The sequence below is a fragment of the Xenopus laevis genome, chromosome 3S (assembly GCF_017654675.1).
Source record: "Xenopus laevis strain J_2021 chromosome 3S, Xenopus_laevis_v10.1, whole genome shotgun sequence".
NCBI lineage: Eukaryota > Metazoa > Chordata > Amphibia > Anura > Pipidae > Xenopus > Xenopus laevis.
In genome coordinates, this window is record NC_054376.1 from 47004819 (window position 1) to 47026733 (window position 21915).

A 21915-nucleotide genomic window follows, 5' to 3' on the forward strand; every position below is an offset into this window, starting at 1 on the left:
GCAGTTCTGACTAGCTTTCTTCCCCATATCTCCAGGAATATTATTTCATCCCTATTAGAACTCTGATGAACCAAGTAAAAATGTGAGATGTTAGTAAGGAACAAGAGTAAACTCCTGTTAAAAATGTGACCTAAGGCAGTAATCCTAGTGGCAAAGTTAAATAAAAGTAAACCCTCAACCCAATGTAAAATTGATCAGAACACTCTTTTAAACGCTTTTTGCATTTCACACTAATAATGTATGTTTGTTTTAGATGTTTGTCAGTTTTAAACTATACAACAGCACTACCTGCTTCTCATTTTGTCTGAATTTCAATAGATCGGGGAGGGGGGGGGGAAGTCTGAAGTCACCTGAGGTTTACTTGTCAGTTCTAAGCAACAGTTACAGAAAAAGAATTACAATTTTAAACATGTACCTTGGTGACAAATTTAAACATGTTAACTCCAAAATGGTTGTGTCCCTTCCTTCCACTTGTAATGATCACGGTTCACCAAAAGCCAGGACTTGGCTCCTTTCAGAAATGCTCACGCAGTCCTCAATGATGGGGTGATCTGTAGTGATCCCTGAAGTCAAGAGCCCTGGAATCCAACTCGTATTATAACTAGGGTTGCAACCTGGCTGGTAAAAATGATGGTAGATCCCAATGTTATTAATAGGGAAAAAAGATAAATATATAGGAAGGCCGGTATGTTTTTTTTCTGGAAAAGGTGGCAACCCTAATTATAACCCTAATCAATCCTTTAGACATGTGGTTTAGACATTAAGGGACACAAAGCCTGAAAGAACAGAATTAGATGTAAAACTGCTCAATAGTAACGACACACAATAATGATTTCTTAGCTGGCATGCAGAATTTGAATTAGTATTATAATTCTGTGTTGCCACTAGAGGGAGTTAAAATTATGTAGAATGGTGCAGTATCATACAGCATATTAAAGGGGTAGTTCACCTTTACATTTACTTTTAGTATGTTATAGAATGGCTAATTCTAAGCAACTTTACAATTGCCCTTAATTTTTTCTTTATTATAGTTTTTTATACTATTTATTTCTTCTGACTCTTTCCAGCTTTCAAATGGGGGTACCCGACCCCATCTAAAAAAAAAAAAGATACTCTGTAAGGCTACAAATATATTGTTATTGCTACTTTTTGTTACTCAGCTTTCTATTTAGACTGTCCCCTATTCACATTCCAGTCTATTATTCAAATCAATGCATGGTTGCTAGGGTAATTTGGACTCTAGCAACCAGACTGCTGAAATTGCAAACTGAACAGCTGCCGAATAAAAAGCTAAACTCAAAAAACACAAATAATGAAAACCAACTGCAAAATGTCTCGGAATATCACTCCCTACATCATACTAAAAGTTCATTCACAAAGGTAAAAAACCCTTTAAATGGTAAGAACAGTTAAGGTGGCCATATACAATAAGATCTGCATGTTTGGCGAGGTTGCCAAATGAGAGGATCTTTCCCCAATATGCCTACCAACGGCATGGTGATATCGGGTTAATCAAAACGTCTGCCCTAGGGCCAAATGATCAGATCACAACAACGAGAATGGGCTCCAACGGGTCGTATGACTACATCAACTAGCCGATGCGGTCCTCGATCACAGGAAGAATCAAACCTGCTCGATCAATATCAGGCCAATATTTTTCTGTATGCAGATTGCACACATTTATATGATAATTTATAAAAACAGCACAAAGATTGCATGTGAAATCCCTTGTTTTGAATCAGCAACAAAAAATAAACACACACACAATGATAAACGGAAAGAAATGCCTCTGTGCATGTGTCCATAGTTTAAGAACCCATACATTCCAGCTCTTGTAGAGCAGATAACAAGCTTTTAGGCAACTTCAGCTATTAAACAACATGGTTCATGGATGAGAGGAGTTGTTGAAGGTAACAGTATGTGCTAGAAGTTGAAACCTTACCAGAAAACCATAGGGCTTTCTAACATGGAGACCTGCAACCGCTGCTAAATAGGGATGGGCGAATTTGACCCGTTTCGCTTCGTCAAAAATTCGCCGCCGGCGAAATGTCGCAGACGCCCATTAAAGTCTATGGGCGTCAAAAAAAGTTTGTCGCGCTGCAAAACTGTTTTGACGTGCATCTTTTTTTTTTGACGCACGCTGCCATACAAGTCTATGGGCGTCATTTTTTCGGCGAAACGAGGCGAAAAAATTCGCCCATCCCTGCAGTGCTAAACAAGAACTCCCAAATTACCACCAAGATTTTTATTTAACCATCTCAGACATAAGGGTTTTCCGTAAATAAATTAACAATGCCTCCCTCTAACAATGCAACAAGGTTTTACAACAACTTGATTAGCTTGTTTTGTTTATTGGTGAATTAATGTTATAACCGCAATCTTCTTGGGTTAAGTAGGTTTTGTAAAAGGAAGGTTATCATTAAAATACATTAAAAAGTTCAATGTGAGTTAACACTGACAAAACATTAAAGTAAAACTATACCCCCAAAATGAATACTTAAGCAACAGATAGTTTATATAAAATTGAATGACATATTAAAGAATCTTACCAAACTGGAATATATATTTACATAAATATTGCCCTTTTACATCTCTTGCCTTGAACCACCATTTCGTGACTCTATCTGTGCTGCCTCAGAGATCACCTGACCAGAAATACTACAACACTAACTGTAACAGGAAGAAGTGAGGAAGCAAAAGGCAGAACTCTGTCTGTTAATTGGCCCATGTGACCTTACATGTGGTTTGTATGTGTGCACAGTGAATCTTATGATCTCAGGGGGCGGCCCTTATTTTTTAAAATGGCATTTTTCTATTTATGATTACCCAATGGCACATACTACTAAAAAAGTATATTATTATGATAATGGTTCATTTACATGAAGCAGGGTTTTACACATTAGCTGTTTTACTCAGTATCTTTTAATAGAGACCTACATTGTTTGGGGGGTATAGTTTTCCTTTAATAGGAAGGGTTCAAACACCTCATAAGTTTGATCTAAACACGAGCTATTGCATTGCTTAATGTAAGCCATGTCCAAATAAAGAGGCAAATGAATGTGTTATGTAATTGGTTCAATTACAGGTGTCTAAATGATGTGTATATTTGTTGGCCGTAAGCAAATCAATATGTGGAAGCTATGAGAGTAACTAGAGGTGTCCCATTTCTTAGCCCCTCTGTAAGGCACCAGTCTAGCAATATAAAAAACAGAACCAGGCATCCAGTTGATACAAATTGTTAGACATAGGAGTTGCAGTTCCATAACAGCTGGAATTGAATGAGACTGCCTTTCCCTGCAAATAATTTACGCAATGTTGCAATGATAACTACAAAACTATATTCCCACTGAAACCCGCGGAATCCAAAGTTGACCGGTCTATTTTGTTCGAAGCACTTGTATTCATAAGTAGAACAGAGTCCAGTTAAGTTAGCCAGAAAGGAATAAATATTAAAATCTGACAACTTCCCCACAATATTTAAAAGCTTTAAAAATTACAAATGAAAAAAAAATGATAAAGAACTATGGCAATTTTCAGGTTTTTGACTACAGTACATTAATATAATGATTAACCCTGCTGAATTTCAGCAGTACATCAGTAACGGTTTACAGACTGCTTTGAGGGGGTTATCACACAATACCACAAAGCTTTGAAAAGGAGCCCCCCCCCCCATCTCTTCATTTTCCAGGAGGGACAGAGGAGGCAGTAAGTCTCACTGCACGCCATTGTTTAAAGACGTTTACCCCAAGAATCTTAGTGCTGCTATCCCAGAGAACCCCAACAATATAAAAATGACTTTTGGCAGGCGCCATTTATTAGAATTGAGTTCATGTGGCAAAATCTCTAGGAAGGTTATATAGACAAAGGTTCCAGCAGCCAAGCCTTCTAGCACACATTGGACCATTCTGTTTTCATCACTTTTGTGCATCACCCCAATACCTATACCGATTCCAAGGGGAGACATAAGTGCAAACATAACAATAGACAGTACAAACCACCGAGTTTGCACACTGCTCTGCAGCAAGAGGAGGGATAGGCTCACTGCGATGATGCTTTTGTGGACAAGAATAGCAACAGCTATCTGTAGAACCTCTGACTGTACATTCTGGAGCCCAATAGCAATCCCTTCAAAGATTGAATGCAGGGACAGTGATATTATGAGTACAAAGGAACGGAAGGAGGAGTGAGCATGGAAATCCACATGGAAGTGGTGCCTTGGGTTCTCGATGTCGTTATGCTGACCGCTGTGTGAATGGCCACGAGGCTGCTCTTGCCTAGCTGGTGAATTAGCATTGCCAGAGAGAAGCGGGGTAGTCTCTTCACTCATGACCTCGCTGCAGTCCAAAACAATACGCTCTACTATCAGAACCATCAGAAATCCAGTGCCTAGAATAAACTCTGGGAGCGGAAAGTCAGTCTAGGAGATAAAAAAAATAATTAATGAAAAAAATCAGTTGTGAAAAACATCTTAGTTGAGACTAAAGCATAACAGAGAGCACTGATCATTTCACAACCACTGCTACATTATGTATATACTCGAGTACAAGCCGTCCCCAGTATAAGCCGAGGTACCTAATTTTACCTCCAAAAACTGGGAAAGCTTATTGACTCGATTATAAGCCGAGGGTGAGAAATGCAGCAGCTTCTGGTAAGTTTCAATCAAAAAATTGAGGGTTTCTGCTCCCATTGGAGGTGCTGGCGTCTCGTTTTTGGATGCCGCGACCATTCTTGGACGCCGGCGAATATTCTTGGAGACTATTCATGGACGCCGGCGACTGTTTTTGCGCTTGACCTGAGTATAAGCCGAGGTAGAGTTTTTCAGCATATTTTGGAGGCTGAAAAACTCGGCTTATACTCAAGTATATACGGTAAATACAGCGGGTTATGCAGCACCACTGTGTAGAGCATCAGAACAAATTCATTATGGTCACAGGTAAAGTTGGGGTTTTTCCATTTTTGGCCACTGATCCAAAAAACTATGAAGCACCCACACAACTCACTGGCAATGTACAATTTTTAAAATTTTGCATTTAGCATTCCACATCAAAAAATTGTGACTTTTTAAATATGTGAACATTTAAAATTGCTTAGGGCACTTTTCTGAGCCCTTACCCTATATTTACATTATTTTCACCCACTTCAAAGCGATTTATTAACTGTTACTATAATGAATTTTATAACAGTCCCACCTCCTGGTCAGTTCCTCCAACTATATGGTCAGAGAGATATTCTCTATATAATATTCACTTATATAACAGTGTTGAAGAAAAAAAAAAAAATGTAAATTGCAAAACTACCTAGAGAAACAACTTAAGCAATTGTACATTCATTTCATTTTAGGAGTACATATACTTTAATGTATTATTGAAGAATTTAAATTCTGTGCAATAAAGATTTCTTAGAAGATACACGTGACGTGTTGTAGGTGGTGGGGGGGGGGGGGTATCGCTAGTCGATGCACTAGAAGAGCTGAATTTCTGGTTTATTATCCGGAAGTTCGGCTCTTGAGGTCAGGAATGGCTTTTTTGCCACCCGAGGCAAGATTTTCAGCATGGCAGGTTTGCCTCTGGTGACACATGAAGATTCCGATATGCTATGGAGAAACAGGTTTTTATTAGGGATGCACCGAATCCAGGATTCGGTTTGGGATACGGCCTTTTTCAGCAGGATTCGGCTGAATCCTTCTACTGAACCGAATCCTAATTTGCATATGCAAATTAGGGGCGGGAGGGAAATCATGTGACTGACACAACAAGGAAATAAAAAAATCTAACCTTCCCACCCCTAATTTGCATATGCAAATTAGGATTCAGATTCGGTTCGGTATTTGATCGAATCTTTTGAGAAGGATTCGGGGGTTCAGCCGGATCCAAAATAGTGGATTCGGTGCATCCCTAGTTTTTATACATACTATTATTTGCTGATTGATCATCTCCTGCTTTATGTCCCTCAGAAAGTCAGGAAGAATATCCAAGAGGCAGGCTGCCAAGAAGACTCCTCCTGCCAGGCAGCTTATGAAGCTTATCCATCTCTGATGCGCCTCTGAAATGGAACAAAGAAATATAATGAAGGCCAGAAGGGAGAGCCTGAAGAACACAGATCCACACGGGCTAGAATACAGTAATGCTTTTCTATGGAGAGCTAAAGTAACTGCTTCTTAAAACAGAAGATACTTATTGCACCCTTATGTACATACCATATTAATGCAGAACCAGAAATCAAAGGATAAGCTCTTTCTAGACAAGACACTTCAATTCCTCGTTATAAGTCCCTGTAACACAGTATCAATTCTGATCCACTGGTTTAATAACACAGATACAACCATAATAAAACAACACGTAGACAGTGTCAGTCATTTTATATCTCACAGGACCTGATTTAGACCAATGGCCTTCTATGTGCAAGACTTGCTGAACAAAGCTTGCCATATATAGGCAGATTTTAGATGCCAATTCAGCCCCTGCTTTCTCATAGCTCTGGGCTCAGATTACAGCAGGGAGGGGGGAAAAGGGAGGGGGAGAGTACTAAACTAAGCATGCTCAAGCCTGTGCCCTGGAGGTTTATGCTGAAAACAGGAAGTCTGATACAGAAGCCCATGTATACACAATAGAAGGACAGAAAAGCGGTGTTTCTTTTGACAGAGAACTCAGAGCAGCATTACTCTGACAGTTTACTGGTGTATTTATATAGACCTTTCTGATAAAGCTTACTTAATTTTAGCCTTTTCTTCTCCATTAACAAGTGCCTATTAGGAACAGATCTATCAGCCACTACAAGGTGGCCATATAAAGTAAAGATCTGCTCATTTGGAAACCTTGCCAAACAAACAGATCTTAAAGTGTATGGCAACACCTTTCAGAGCTGAAACACATTATCGCTGCTTCTAAACAGGAGTGACTCTTTGTTATTTGGCAGTTGTTTCTACAATTCCATTATCTACACAAAGGAAAACAATGCTAGCTGTGAATATGATACAAGCTAAGTACATAGAACCATCAATCAAAGGACCATTTGTGTAACTGCATTTCAACAAGATGTATTTTAAAGTTGAATCAACTATACTGGCAATTCTTTTTACTGGGCCAGCACAGAGATATTTTTATAAACAAAAGGAAAATCAGTTTTAGCTTATATAGAACGAAGAACATATTGTCAAACACTTCCCCAAATCACTACCATTGGAAAAATAGATTTGGCTGACAACATCCCTAAAATCGTCTGTAAAAAAACTAGTGAAATCACCTTAAAACAGACATTAATTCTTAAAGAACAAGTAAACTGAAATTCACTGGGGGTCCCAATGTCCTGATAAAGTCCTAATCCATATTCTACTGTGCATGTGTGGTGTTCAGGACTTTTTAGGGCAGGAATAGTATAGTACCAAGTGTCACTTCAATGTTATAGATTATATTCACTGGGGGGTGCCTAACGCAACTCCCAGTGAAGTGTATTATACTTTAAATCTTAAAATGCTCACACAAAGGCAAATTTCCATGGATCCCGAGTGGCCAGCATACAGACTAAAGGACTTGAAACTACTTGTAGTTGATTGCAGGTTTTGTTTCACTATTAAACTGGCTTTCTCTAAACCAGTTTAATAGTGAAACAAAACTTGCAATCAACTACAAGTAGTTTCACCAACCAGTAAATATATCTTACACATATCTAAAATCTCTACTTTGCTTCCCACTTCTTTATTTCTTCTGATTTGAACAGACAAAAAAAAAACAGGACCATTGTGTTTAAATGAAAGAAAGGCTTGTAATTAAGAAATTATTCCTTTGGTTGTGCGAGCCGGTTCGGACCAAAGTCATTCAATGTAATTTCATGCAATTTATCCTAAAAACTGGAGAAAACACGCATGACTGGACTGATCTACATAAACCTTTAAATGCTTTTCATTTATTGGCCAAACTATTGTTCAGGTTCACAAATCTGCAAACTGGACAAACATTTGAGATCCGAACAGGCCTAAGAAAAACTGTTTGGGTCAAAACTGAACAGGTGGCAACCCTAAATGAGAATAAAACATTTGGAAATCATTTGTAGGCATAACATTGCTTTTTTAATATATGGGATTATTAGACATCTTGGAAGTAATCCATTAGCATGCTGTGCAATTTGTCATACCACCGCCGAGCAATACCAAATATATTTTCCTGAATGTGCAGCCCTCATCACGATCTTGACATTAGAGAATAAACTCACTCTGCAATATGGTTATTAGTGAGTAAGTAGCAGTACCCCATGCTAAAAGTGCTAAAGAATTGCCTAGACTCCTGGTAGCCAAGTATCTGAACTACTACTGTGTGGTTTTGTGTAAATGTTGAGTCTGCATATCAATTCAGAGTTTCAGCATTTCAGAAGATAAGCTCTGCAGCTAATTATAGTTATGATTAATAAGTATTCATGTGCTACTAATGGGTCAGGATAACATAGGAATTAAATACCTTAGTCATGAAAACAAGTGGAATGAATTAAAAATTGTGATAATGCATAAGGTATTCTCAAACTATTCCATAGATATAATTTTTAAAGGGGTGATTCACCTTTAAAGGAGAAAAAAAAACCCTTATTGAAAAAACCCTTACCCACCCCACATAGTCCCCCCTCCCTCCAGCCCAGGGTCGGACTGGGGGGCCCAGGGCCCACCGGGGCTAATGTCCAGGGCCCACTCCGACCCACCACCCCTATATGACGCGACAACGCACATGAATGCAGGCGCTGCTCATCACGCCTGCGTGAAGGCGCCACTCCTAAATCAACAGGTGCTGATCGCATGCGGCACTGCGCAGCGCCTGAAAAAACTTTTTTATCCCCGAATCTGATCGGGAGAGGGTGGGCCAGTCTGACACTGCTCCAGCCTAAGTGTTACCTCGGGCAAATGCCCCTAACTTTTTACTTACCCCTCGGTGCAGATTCAGGCATTGGGGTACACGGGCACCATCTTCTTCTATTTGGAATAAGACCGGTGTCGTGGTGCATGCGCACTTGGAGCAATTTTCTGTGTTGCAACAACTGCGCATGCGCCGAAACTCATGAAAGTTGCCAGTCTCACTCTGAAGATTACCGAAGCGGCTGAAGATGTCTCCCGTGAACGCTGATGCCTGAATTCTCCTTTGGGTTAACTTTTTAGTATGTTATCGAATGGCTAATTCTAAGCAACATTTTAATTGGTCTAATTTTTTTTTAATTATTTGCCTTCTTCTTCTGACTCTTTCCAGCTTTCAAATGGGGGTCACTGACCCCATCTAAAAGAAAACAAACAAATGCTCTGTAAGAAGTACAGATGTATTGTTATTGCTACTTTGTATAACTCATTTCTAGTCAGACTCTCCCCTATTCATATCAGTGCAAGGTTGCTAGGGTAATGTGGACCCCAGCAACCAGATTTCAGGAATGGCAAACGGGAGAGCTGCTGAATAAAAAAGCTAAATCACTCTACAATAAAAAGAAAAATTAAAGCCAATTGCAAATCGTCTCAGAATATCCCTCTTTAGGTCATGCTTGAACTAATTTAAAGCCATAATACCATTATGCATTTATATCAAGGAATATGCTTCAGGGAGTCCCATAGTGGGAAAGTGCAGGGCTGCAGCGGGTTCCCTATGTCCTCCCTCTATCAATCAATCAATCAATCAATCAATCAATACACTCGCACAAAGCAGCGGTGCCGTTTAAAGAAACAGAATATCAGAGGGAAAACAGCTGGCAGCCGACACTCACCTCTTTCCAGCCCTTCCCGGAAGCATTTCACTCTGGAAGGCACCAGCCCGAATAACAGAGTGAGAAACAGCAGCCCAAACAGGCAGCCCAGCTTAACCTGGAGTAAGTACTCCATGATTCCCCTCCGGTACTGCCCTGCGCCGCTCACACAGAAACTACGGCATAACGCTCAAGAGTCTCGCTTTTTTAGCAGGTCAGTCCAGATTTTCTCAAAACAGCCCACAGTTCGCTAATCCACTCCGCGAGGCTGTGACGTCACGCAGCACGTACCGCCTTTGGGGGCGTGACTATCTTAATTAGCGTTGAGCAAGTGGCAGCTGCAAGTAACAAGCGGCGTCCTGTGGTGGAGCGCTCACAGCTTTTATATTCGGCGCTCGTAGTTCCTACTTTTGTCATGAGGTTTCAAAATGTACTGTGGGTGTATGTTAGTACATGACACCATTTACCTCACCTCGTCATTGTGGTGCAGCGGTCACTTTGCTCAGTCACTGTGTCACACCAAATGACAGCTTATTTCATTGCAGCAAATATCACTCTGGAGCACAATTCACATTTTTGGTTGAGTTCCTCTGTGTTATTCATTTGGACTAAAGTCCTATCGTATACTTTTGTTTTTTTCTCATTATGCTGCATGGCACCTGTCCATTCCTGTGCTCGTTAGCCTAGTGAAGGGGTACACCTCAACCTTTTTTACTCGTCGTGCGACAGCGCCGCCTTCCCAGCGCGCCGGCGAAAAACCGCCGGCGCAGCTGGTGCAGGTGAACGGCGGCTGGGCAGCATGCCGCCCCTATTTCTTTGCCGCCCTAGGCCTGGGCCTATGCGGCCTTGCCGCAAATCCGGGCCTGGCGACACATTGAAATGTAAAAAGAGTTAGGGAGCAACACAAGGAGTGTTGGACTGGCCCGACGGGACACTGGGAAAAAACCCGGTGGGGCCCAACCCTTAATGGTCCCCTTTCCCGAGCGGATAAGACAGAAAATACGTTTTTTTTAGGCGCACGCGGCACCTATTCATTGAGGAGCGCCTAGCGGCACCTTCATGCATGCGCGCTTGGCACACCATAGTAGGGCGGCGGGGGGTCCCGGTCTGCCCCGGGCAGGTCCGGACTGAGAATTAAAATAGGCCCTGACATTTCAGGTACACAGAGGCCCAATCAGCCCACACAGAGTCCTAAACAGCCCCCACCAGCTGACTAAATACTGACTTTCTATGGGACTTTATAGCAACCCCTCTGGCATTTTCCAGAACCCACAGTTTGCCGGGCCTTGCCCCGGGCCCCCCAGTCCAACCCTGAACACAAGTATGAAATAAGTTCTTGGAAGTGCCAAATAAGCACTGTGATTGGCTATTTGGTAACACCCATATGGATTGGCAGCCTACAGGAGGCTCTACTTGACAGTACAGCTCATCTTTATGCAATTAAAACTTGCCTCCAAGCCTGACATTAAAAAAATAAGCACCTGCTTTGAGGCCACTGGGAGCAAAATCCAAGGGATTCATAATCAATTTGCATCCATTAGTCGCTCTTTTACTGTAGAAAAACGTAGTGTTTCCCTGGAAGCTCCGTCCCTGGCTTCCTCGTATAAGTCAAATTTTTATCAATGTATGGGAATCACACGCTATAGGCAGAGTACCTGCATTAAATATTTATTATATTTCCACACACAACATGTTTCGGGCACCAAGGCCCTTTATCAAGTGTGATTCACTTGATAAAGGGCCTTGGTGCCCGAAACATGTTGTGTGTGGAAATATAATAAATATTTAATGCAGGTACTCTGCCTATAGCGTGTGATTCCCATACATTGATAAAAATCCAAGGGATTGGTGAGCAACATCTTGCTTGCGAGCCACTGACTGGGGATCACTGGTCTAGTGGGATATAGTACATCTTTCATAAATTTTTGTTTTATGAATACACATTTTAGGTTAAACGTATTTCCTCTCCTTAAAGCAGTGGCGTAACTACCGTGGGAGCAGGGGGTGCGATTGGGCCAGGGCCCGCACCCCTCAGGGGCCCCCCGGCAGCTCGCGCCACTGTTCTAATGCGGTCGTTTCTGGCTGTACGGAGGGGGGCGGGGCCCGGCTGCACGTCCCGCGCCAGGGCCCGCCCCCCTCTAGTTACGGCTCTGCCATAAAGAGACACTGACACCAGATATTAAACTCTTTTCAACATGACCTATAGGTAACATTAAAAAATCATTTTATAGTGTCATTATCACTTTAACCACACAGAGATTAGTTTATGCATTGGTGCATCATGGACATGTAATACCCACTATTATGCTATAATTCTAGGCTTTGTTGTGGTTACATAGCATGGGAATTTGTTTGTAAGCAGTTTGCACTAACTTCTATATACTGGCCCTATGGCCTAAATTCTTACACCCACCACCTTTACTAAGGGGTTATTCAATAAAGTCTGAATGCCAAAAACATAAAAAATGTGTTTTTTTTACTATAAAATTAACATTTTTATTGTACCCTGAGGATGCAAAATGTCTGAATTTGAAAATCCGCCATCTCAGACCTGCCGAGGTTGTATATAATTCAATGGGAGAGGTCCCTTTCCTTTTAAGAAGTTTCTGTGGTCTGTGCTGGAATTAGCCAAAAAGTCCAACTATTTGGGGCTTTTCGGACAAAAATCTGAAAAATTTGGACTTTTTGGGAAAAAGCCCTAAAAAATCGAGCGACTCTGGAAAAACCTCAAAAAAGAATCTCACAATTTGAATTTTGGTAAACATCGCCTTCAACCTCCATTACAATGTGATGGATTTTTTTGACAGTTTCCCTTTAAATGAAATAGGGGGCTTATTTAAATGCATAAAGGTTTTCTTTATCCTTTCGATTTTGCAATTCTCCCTGTTCTTCTATCACTGTATCCATATGCTCAAATGCTTGCCTGTAAATGTAGGTATATGTGTGTATGATGTCCTCAGGAATTTTTAACTGCCTATCATATGACTGTTCTTGACTTGTTCTGAGTCTTGTGAGAAGAGATCACAAGTTCAGATCATAAAGAGGGTTTTATGTTATAATTAGTGTGGGATCAGATTCCCAGCTAAATACAAGACAATTACTTACTTTATATGCTTTTTTTTTGTAAGTCTTTATTTTACTTTCATATTAACTGGGGGTACAGAAAGGAAAAAGGGGTAAGGGTCATATGTTTGCACAGGTCATCCATATTCCAATAACAGTTGTCAACTCAGTCTTCAGTATATTATAGTATATTACTGCAATTTTGCCAACTGGCAATACTCATCTATCGGAACATGAACAATTGTCTCCCAATTTTACATATCGTAAATCGACAACTAAGCACTGTATAAAGGTTCGAATGAGGAAGAAAAGAAGAAAGAAAAGTTAGGGCAGAGAATAGAGGTAGAGTCACAGCAGGGGGATTGAAGAAAGGGAAGAAAGGACTGGGGGGGGAAGCAGGTCTAGAGTCATTTTTAGGTAACTAACACTCTAGTGGTGGTCGTTAGTAATATCCGCATTCGCTATATCTCGTCCTTCATGGAATAGCTAGTTAGAATCTAAATATCGGATCCAGCTAGTCCAAGTTTGCCTAAAGGCTTTGGTTGTCCCATTCTTGATTGCCAACAATTCCTCCATCATCCTAGCATGTTCTACTTCCTTTATCCAATCGGTTTTATTCGGCACTTGTTGACTCTTCCAGTATTTTGGGATTGTCATTCTTGCTGCCTGGAGCATGTGTATGATAAGTTTGTCCTTTATCACCGTTTGTTCTATCTTGTCATAGCTAAATAGTGCCATCTCTATGCATTTCGCGTGTCTCTGGGACTTTACTTCTTCAATTGTATCAAAAATCAGTTTCCAGTACTCTTTTATGTTTTCACAAGAGAACCAAATATGGCCGAATGAGCCTTCCGCCTTGCCACATCTCCAGCAAGTCGCTGGCACATTTTGATACATTTTATGTAAATTCAGGGGTGTTTTATACCATCTGCTGATTAGTTTATAATGTGCCTCCTGTGCTCTCGTTGATTTTGCCCCCCTATGAGCTCTCACCATAATCTTGGTCCAGGTGGCATAAGGTAAGTCTATATTCAATTCTTGTTCCCATTGTCTCATAAACAGCGTTTTTACATCTTGTTCCTCTTTAATCAGTTTTTTATAGAACTGGGATACGGGGTGTAGTAAGGTAGATTTTTGGAGCAATTTTTCCCAATCCGTTGGAGGTCTGAGCTTATGTGTTATTACCGTAGATTGTATATAGCTGGATAATTGTAGATAGTTCCAATGGTTTCTAGGATGTTGTCCCCATTGTTCGTTTACCCTGCTTAAGGTCATGATGTCCCCATTTTCTACAAATTGGTATAATTTTGTGGGTTCGTCATTAGTCGTAGCCCATCTGTCCAATAATCCTTTTTCGCAGCTGGGCGGGAAGCCTGGATTGTTTAACAATTCCAATTCTGGAGACGGAAATGGTGAAATCTCTCTATCGTCTTGTAGCCGGTTCCAGACCTCCAATGTAGCTCCTATGGTGGGGAGTGTCCTCGTCTGTTCAGGTAAGTCCATATATTTTATATTCATAATGTTTCTCAGGTTACCTTGTATCTCATGTTGTTCAATTTCTTTCCACAATTTAGCATTGGAGTCCCTCTTCCAGAGCCAGATCCTGTGTAGGTGAGTAGCTATGTAGTATTGTTCTGGGCATGGGAGGGCTAAACCGCCATCTATTTTTTGCCGTGTCAAGAGTTTGAAGTTTATCCTCGAGTGCTTTTTTGCCCATATAAAAGCTGAAAATTCCTTTCTGACATTGCTGAAAAAGGATTTAGGCAGTTTGATTGGGGCCATTTGGAATAAATATAGCAACTTGGGCATCACCATCATCTTTAAAACATTTACTCTTCCTATCCACGAAATAGGCTTAGATTGCCAACGATTTAACATAGAACTAATGTCCTTGAGTAGTGGAATGTGGTTCAGCTCATATATCCTCCCCAGTTGAGCCGGTAAATTAATACCTAAATATTTAATAGCTTGGTTTGTCCATTTAAATGGGAACGATGTGCATATACGGTCCGCTCGAACGGGAGGAAGATTAATATTCAACACTTCTGATTTAGAATAATTGATCTTAAAATTTGACACAGTCCCAAATTTTTTAAATTCCTGTATTATATTTGTAAGTGATATTTCAGGGTTCGTTACTACCAACAACAAGTCGTCAGCAAATGCAGCTACTTTATGTTCTTGTGTGGCTACAGTAAGACCAGATATATTCTCATTTTGTCGGATTGCAGTTATTAAAGTCTCCATCACCAGAACGAATAAAATCGGGGACAGAGGACAGCCCTGTCGTGTTCCATTAGATATTGCGAAGGATGGGGAGAGAATTCCATTGACCTTTATGCGCGCGTATGGAGCGTTATATAAGGCCATAATCCGTGCTATCGTCACCGGACCGAAGCCGAACACTCCCAAAGTGGCTTCAAGAAAGACCCAATCAACTCGGTCAAATGCTTTCTCCGCGTCAGTTGTTAACAGCAGTGTCGGAGTAACTGTCCTAGAGGCATATGATATTAAATCTATTATTTTGACCGAGTTGTCTTTGCCCTCTCTCCCTTTCACAAATCCCGTTTGATCTGGATGGATCAACAATGGAATGATATTCTGGAGTCTATTCGCTATTAGTTTGGCAAACAGCTTTTGGTCTAAATTGATCAACGATATCGGCCTGTAACTGCCACATGCCGCCGGATCTTTATTGGCCTTGTGGAGAACCGTGATTTGAGCTTCTTGAGCCTGTTTATGAAAATGTTTATGAGCTGAAATGGAGTTAAAGTGTTGGTGAAGGATGGATGCAAGTAGAAGTTGGAACTCTTTATAGAATCCTGCACTATAACCATCTGGGCCCGGGCTCTTGTTGGGTGGTAGGCCCTTAATTACTCTATTTAGTTCCTCTAAGGTGAACGGTGTTTCTAATTGTTCGTATATCTCCTCCGGAAGCTTAGGAAGCTTTAATTGTCGTAAATAGTTGTCTATCTTCTGTTGCTTATTTTTTATTGGCGTTGCCGGTTGTAAGTTATATAGGTCCTGGTAAAATTCCTGGAAGCATTTTGCTATATCTGGATAACTATGGTGTAATTTTTGTTGGGTGTCTTTCATTTGAGCAATATACGTTCTATTTTTTTGCGCTTTAATCAACTGAGCTAAAGTTTTGGATGGTTTGTTGCCGAATTCATAGTATTCTCTTTTGCATTTTAGATATGCCTGTTCTGTATAAGAGTCCAGAAGATGTTTCAATTGAATTCTCTTGAGTTCCAGCTCTGTTTGTACTTGCTTTGCTAAAGATTCTTTCTTTCTATCTTCCAACAGTTTGATTTCTTGAAGTAGGAGTTGTATTTTAGAGTTGTGTTCCTTTTTTAGTCTGGAGCTTAAGGCTATGAGATTGCCTCTTGTAACTACCTTTATCGTTTCCCACAATGTAGATGGGTTTGTTCCTGGTAAGTTATTATACAGTATTGTTTCGTTAATTAGTTCACGTATAATGTCTCTGTTGGTTTTATTTAATAGAAGCCGTTCATTAAACCTCCATGTGAAGGCTGCTTTCACAGTATTTGGAATTGCTACCGTAGTTAAATATGGTGCATGGTCAGACAGCAAGATCGGTTCAATTTGTGTTTTCTTGATGATATGCAGCCATTTTTGATTAATGAACATGTGATCTATCTTCGAGTAACTATTATGTGAGTAAGAGAAGAAGGTGTAATCTCTTTCTTTAGGGTTATGAGTCCGCCAAATATCAATTAGGTTAAGTCTGGTAAGATTCCCTTTAATAGACTTCAGAGCTTTATATGCAATGGCTGATTTTTGGGAGGAGCAGTCCATAATAGGGTTGAGGGCTACATTGAAATTGCCTCCAACTAGTAGGACACCCTCCGCAAATTCGGATAGGATTTGGGTTACTTTTCTAATATAACTATGTTGATTGTTGGTCGGGATATACACCGAGCACAGTGTCACTTTGACACTATAGATGTTTGCTTTCAATATAACAAAGTGGCCGTCCGCATCTATCTTTGAATCTAGAAGAGTAAATGGCACATCTTTATGGAGTTGGATTGATGTTCCCTTCACCTTAGCTTCTGGATGAGTGCTAGAAAAAACTTTGTCATACCATTTGTTTCTAATTACTGATGCATGGGCGGATTTAATGTGTGTTTCCTGCAGATATAGAATTTTTGCATCATGTTTTCTGCAATTACTGAAAATCTGTGCTCTCTTTCTGGGATTATTTAACCCATTGACATTTTGTGACCATAGGGTCAAAGATATATTACGTTCCATAATAACATAGGTTGATTACCTCAGCCTGACATGTACTCTGTGCGACCTGCTTCCAGAGGATAGGGGGGTGGGGGTAAAACCAAAACATACATAACATAATATACATTGAAATGTAATTAAACAATTATTTTCCACTACAAATTCAAATGAAAATGGGTCCAATCCGCCTGTAGTTGCGGAAAACCACTGTGGGGGGGTGGTGAGCAAGTGTTAAGGAACAGCAGTCATTATGTCGTGGCCCACTGACTGTGCAATAATAAACTTTAATGGGGGTGATGGGTGAGCAATCCCACCTAGTCCATGTGGATGTAAACATTCACAGTCTAAACACTATATACTCACGACTCCGACCAGTCCTTATTTGGTGTCCTCTTGTTGGGCAAAGTCTCTTTGTTGTAGCGGCTTCTTGATGGTTTTGGGGTTCGTTGAGACAAAGGTATTTCTTGCCACGCATTGTCGATCTCCGTGGACGGCTCTCTTTGGTCTTTATCTTTGTCATTCCAGCCTACAAGGATGACTTCTTCTAGTTGAAGAATTCTCAGGAAGTCTTTCAAGTCAGCTGGGGTGTGCAGTGTTGCTTGAGTTCCGTCGTTGCTGACTGTTAGGCTAAAAGGATAGCCCCATCGGAACTGTAGTCCCTTCGACTTCAGTTGATCCGTTAGTGGCTTAAGTTGTTTTCTCTTAATTAGCGTCGTCAGTGACAAGTCCTGTAATAATATGATGGAGTTGTCTTCAAATGTGAGATTTTTGATCTTTCTCGCCTTCAGCATAATGTCCTTAATGTCTTTAGTTGGAAAGTCGTTTATACAGCACAGTATGTCCCTTGGTGCCTCAGGCGATGCATTCCGCGGTTTGTACACCCTGTGCGCCCTATCAGAGTGCAGAGTGGGCCTCTCTTTCTAGGATGCCATTAAAAATCTGGAGGAGGGTGGGTAATATCGCTTCTTTCTGCACAGCTTCTGGCACACCTCTTACCCTAATATTATTTCTCCGGCTCCTATTTTGCAAGTCCTCTACTTGTCTGTGCAAATCTTCAATCTCTTTTGCCTGTTTGAGTATTATTGTTCTGTGAATTTTATGATTGCTCACCATTTTCGTTTGGTTGCGTTCCAGCGAGTCAGTCCTGGCTCCCACGCTCTCCAGTTCCTGCCTGATACCATGGAGCTCGGTGCGGATCTCGTCTGTCATCGTGTGCAGCATTTCTTTGATATCACGCTTTGAAGGTAACCGTTTCAGATAAGTTTGGACATCGATTGTGCTATCAGTTTCACTGTCCGCATCTGAAGAATCAGGCGCTTGTGACACTGCGTCATCCGGTTCTTCAGCCATAGCGGGCGCCATCTTGGCTTGAGCTGCGGCTTTTCTTGTAGAAGAGAGATGGGATGTCCTTATGGTGCCCGGAATGTTTTGGGGTCTTACCGCTGTCTTTATTCAGCTTATTCCCCTGCGATTTCCCCATGGTTACGCTGTAGAAAGCAGTCAGTGGGCCGATCGAAGAGCGGAGCTCTGCTCTATGCGACCATTCCCTTTCAGCGTTGGCCACGCCCCCCACTTTATATGCTTTTAACAGAGATTAGATCCAGAATGCTATCGGTGTATTTACAGATAGATTCATTATGAAGTACAGTTTTTGTTTCAAATATACAGTAGTCTGGAGCTGTGATTTTTATTACACAAAGATTTTTAATGATCAATAAAATGTTAATATAATGTGACATGATTTGTGTTTGGCATCAGCAACGTGGGCTTTGTTTGCCAAGTAATGTGACAACCAATTAAAACACCCTCTTGAGGCATCACAAAACACAGTACTCTATATACTGCATATTACCTAAAGAGCTCATATCTTTTCTTAAGTTGTTTTGTACCTGAAAACAGTAAATTGTAAATTTGTAAATCAGATTTTGGATTAATTATATCTGTCATGGTAGTCCCTGGGAATTTACAATTTTCAAAGTCTAACATAAAAAGAATTTCAACATTTTTTCAACATTTAAATGATCTATTATTTGAGGTCCAGTTGACCAGAAACCTGCAAAATATGGCAATCCCATTCCATCATATTAAGACAACTCAAGGACAAGGTATCTACCTTGTACTTGATTTTACCCAAGATAGCAAAAATCCAATTTGATGTCAGCTGTTTTTTATTTTTTATGTTTGTTGATATTTAGTTTTTTTTGCATAAGGCAAGGTGTTCCATATTACAGTAAGAGCTCTAATCCCCAAGGTCAGTATGCCTGCATCTGGGCACCTGGGTGTATATATGTGCATTGGGTCCATTTAGAGCTAGAGTGTCCATACTTTACTAATGCAAGGTCTACTTTTAGTGATGTTGTCCCATTAAGATTTACATTTATAAAAGCATTGCTAGCATTTTGTTCCACAGAATATTTTACTTAAATACTGATATATTGAGAAAATGCATATTGCTAAATTTAACAAACAACTATTTCTTTGGGTAACTTAAAGGGCAGATTTATCAAGGGTCGAATTGAGAATTCTAATTTTTAAATTTGAATTTTGAGTTTATTTAATTGTAATTCGACTAGGGAATAGTCCAAATTCAATTCCAGTTTTAAAAAAATTAAAATCCGAATATCGAAATTTATCATGTTCTGTCCCTTTAAGAATTCAAATCTGACTATTCACCATCTAAAACCTGCCGAGCTGGTGTTTTAGCCTATGGGGGACCTCCAACAATCAATTTTGGAGTTGTTTGGTGGACTTTTGAAAATGAATAATCTTGATTCAAGTTTGCAGGTCGATCCTATTCACCAGAATTTAAAAAAAAATCTAATTTTTGTTTGTTGAGTTTTTATAAACTCCCATAAAATATACATTTTTATTATTTGAAATGTATTTTATGCTGATTTTCATTTAAAAAATCATAACATACACAGGAAAATATAATATTTTGACCTGGGTATATATTATAGGCAATTTCCTCTCACAAGGCAACAAAATACTATCCCCTGACAAACAAAATAGTGACACAGGCCAAATTGTGGGCAAAAATGGTGGAAAGTTTGCAGGTTTCTTTTTGGAACAGTTCTCTTTCTTCCATTTATTTATCTATTTATCTATTATTTATCTTAAATAATCCTTTCTCACTGAGAGACCATGGAATGTTATGACTCTTTATATAAAAAGGGAATTTTTAAACAGAATATATCTTTTGGCGATGCTCTTCTAACGCAGGAGGATGCCTGTTCCATGTCTCCATAGTGAAATATTTCTGAAAGCAAACAGCAAAACTAGAAAATAAGCAAATCAAAGAGACCAAGAGGTCTCACTTGCTACTCTATTATTCAGAAAGCAAATGGAGCTTTGCTGCTTCCCGCCCTAAATATAATTGAGCAGCTTCCCTTTTGTGTTTGGAGAAAGTGGGCCCTGGATGAGGCTGTTTATGACAAGTGCCCAGGAGCACTGGGCTTCAGGTTACAGGCTCATACCTCCCAACTGTCCTGTTTTTCGTGTGGCAGTCCCGATTTTAACAGCTCAGCCTGCAGTCTGAGGTATATACAGTATATAAATATATAACAATTTTATATTAACCATGCATGATCCCTGTTATTAAGGCAATCAAGTATTGTACAAATTGACAGGGCTCCCGAGGAAATGAAAAGCTTATTGTTTTCTTTCTGTTACCAACAGTGCCCTTGGCAGTCTTGCTAATGGTATAAAATGTGACATCCTACAGCAACTAAACACTGTTGCTGAAATCAGAGAGGTGATCAGATATCATATCTCCATGGAATTCCCAGTGGTCTGCACAAAAGCCTCGTAATAAACATGGGGAGGCACATTTATCAAAGGTCGAATTCATGTGAGTTTTTAAAAACTCCCATGAAAATAATCGAAATTTATTAAAAAAATCTAATTTGATTTGAGTTTTAAGAACTCGATTCGAGTCTTTTCTCCGAAAAAAAACGCAAATGTCAACAGAACAAATTGATACCAAGACTTCTCCCATGGACTGAAACAGCGATTCAGCAAAATTTAGGTGGCAAATAGTCGATTTTGAATTTTTAAAGGGCCAGTGTATGATAAGTCTGAAAAATCAAATCCAATTTAAAAAAAAACTCAAATCAAATTTGAACAATTCCCTAGTCTAATTTGATCATTTTGACCATAAAAAAAGTAGGAAATTCAAATTCGAAATTTGACCCTTGATAATTCTGCCCCATCATGTTAACCACAATAATTGGTATTACGATTTTTCATGTTTTGTATTAACTTGCCTGTGTTTAGTTCAGATTTTTCATATGTATTTTGAGTTTTTTAGGTTTCCCTGTGTGTCTTTCATAGAGCAAGTGCATCCTAAAACTTCAGAGGAGCCCTGGCATATCCTGGGAGGAAACAGCTTGGCTTGGCCCAGATTTTATCTTTGATTTACAGTATGTGTTATTCATAGTGTTTTGATTATGTGCTAATATTGCTTGTGCAGTGCCTATAAAGCATTAACTTGTTCAAGGTCTTCATTGATGATTAAATACTAATGCAACAAGTCTAAGCCAGCAACTGGATGCATTTGTAAGGTTAGAGTTTCTTGAAGTACAAGTTGCATAAGTGTGGTGTTTATCCAAATGGCCTGCAGATGTCACTGTGTTCAGCCATACTGTGTATACTTCCTGACAGCTTAAAAGTGAAAGTTACTGTTGTGGATGAGGATGTTGATTCTCATTGCCCTAAAGGTAATCATCACATTGCAGATCGTCTCACCATTTATGGGTGATTGTCTAAAAATGTTAGATCTTTGCCCAAATCTTTTCATTAGAACATATTAAATAACGGTCTACTCACTCTATTTCAATCACATAAATTCCATTTTCGGTAGGTTTTAGCTAAACATTTAAACTGTTTCAC

The 21915-nt window shown here is 39.9% G+C and overlaps 1 protein-coding gene across 1 annotated transcript; it reads right to left on the bottom strand.

The window, feature by feature from the left end:
- Positions 1–3454: 3454 nt before the first annotated feature.
- On the bottom strand, positions 3455–10058 carry slc39a1l.S (solute carrier family 39 member 1 like S homeolog). The gene is made up of 3 exons (XM_041588262.1): positions 9727–10058; positions 5912–6042; positions 3455–4417 (listed from the first exon to the last, which is right to left on the bottom strand). The coding sequence occupies exons 1-3, from the start codon at positions 9839–9841 to the stop codon at positions 3740–3742; spliced, it is 924 nt and encodes a 307-aa protein (XP_041444196.1). The 5' UTR covers positions 9842–10058; the 3' UTR covers positions 3455–3739.
- Positions 10059–21915: the final 11857 nt, after the last annotated feature.

What these genes read in the sequence shown, in the direction of transcription:
- slc39a1l.S (XM_041588262.1), bottom strand. Translation starts at nt 9,841, where the DNA reads ATGGAGTACTTACTCCAGGTTAAGCTGGGCTGCCTGTTTGGGCTGCTG. An exon ending in CCGGGAAGGGCTGGAAAGAG is followed by an intron (nt 6,043 to 9,726) that starts GTGAGTGTCGGC and finishes GTTCCATTTCAG; the next exon opens with AGGCGCATCAGAGATGGATA. An exon ending in TGATCAATCAGCAAATAATA is followed by an intron (nt 4,418 to 5,911) that starts GTATGTATAAAA and finishes TTTATCTCCTAG; the next exon opens with ACTGACTTTCCGCTCCCAGA.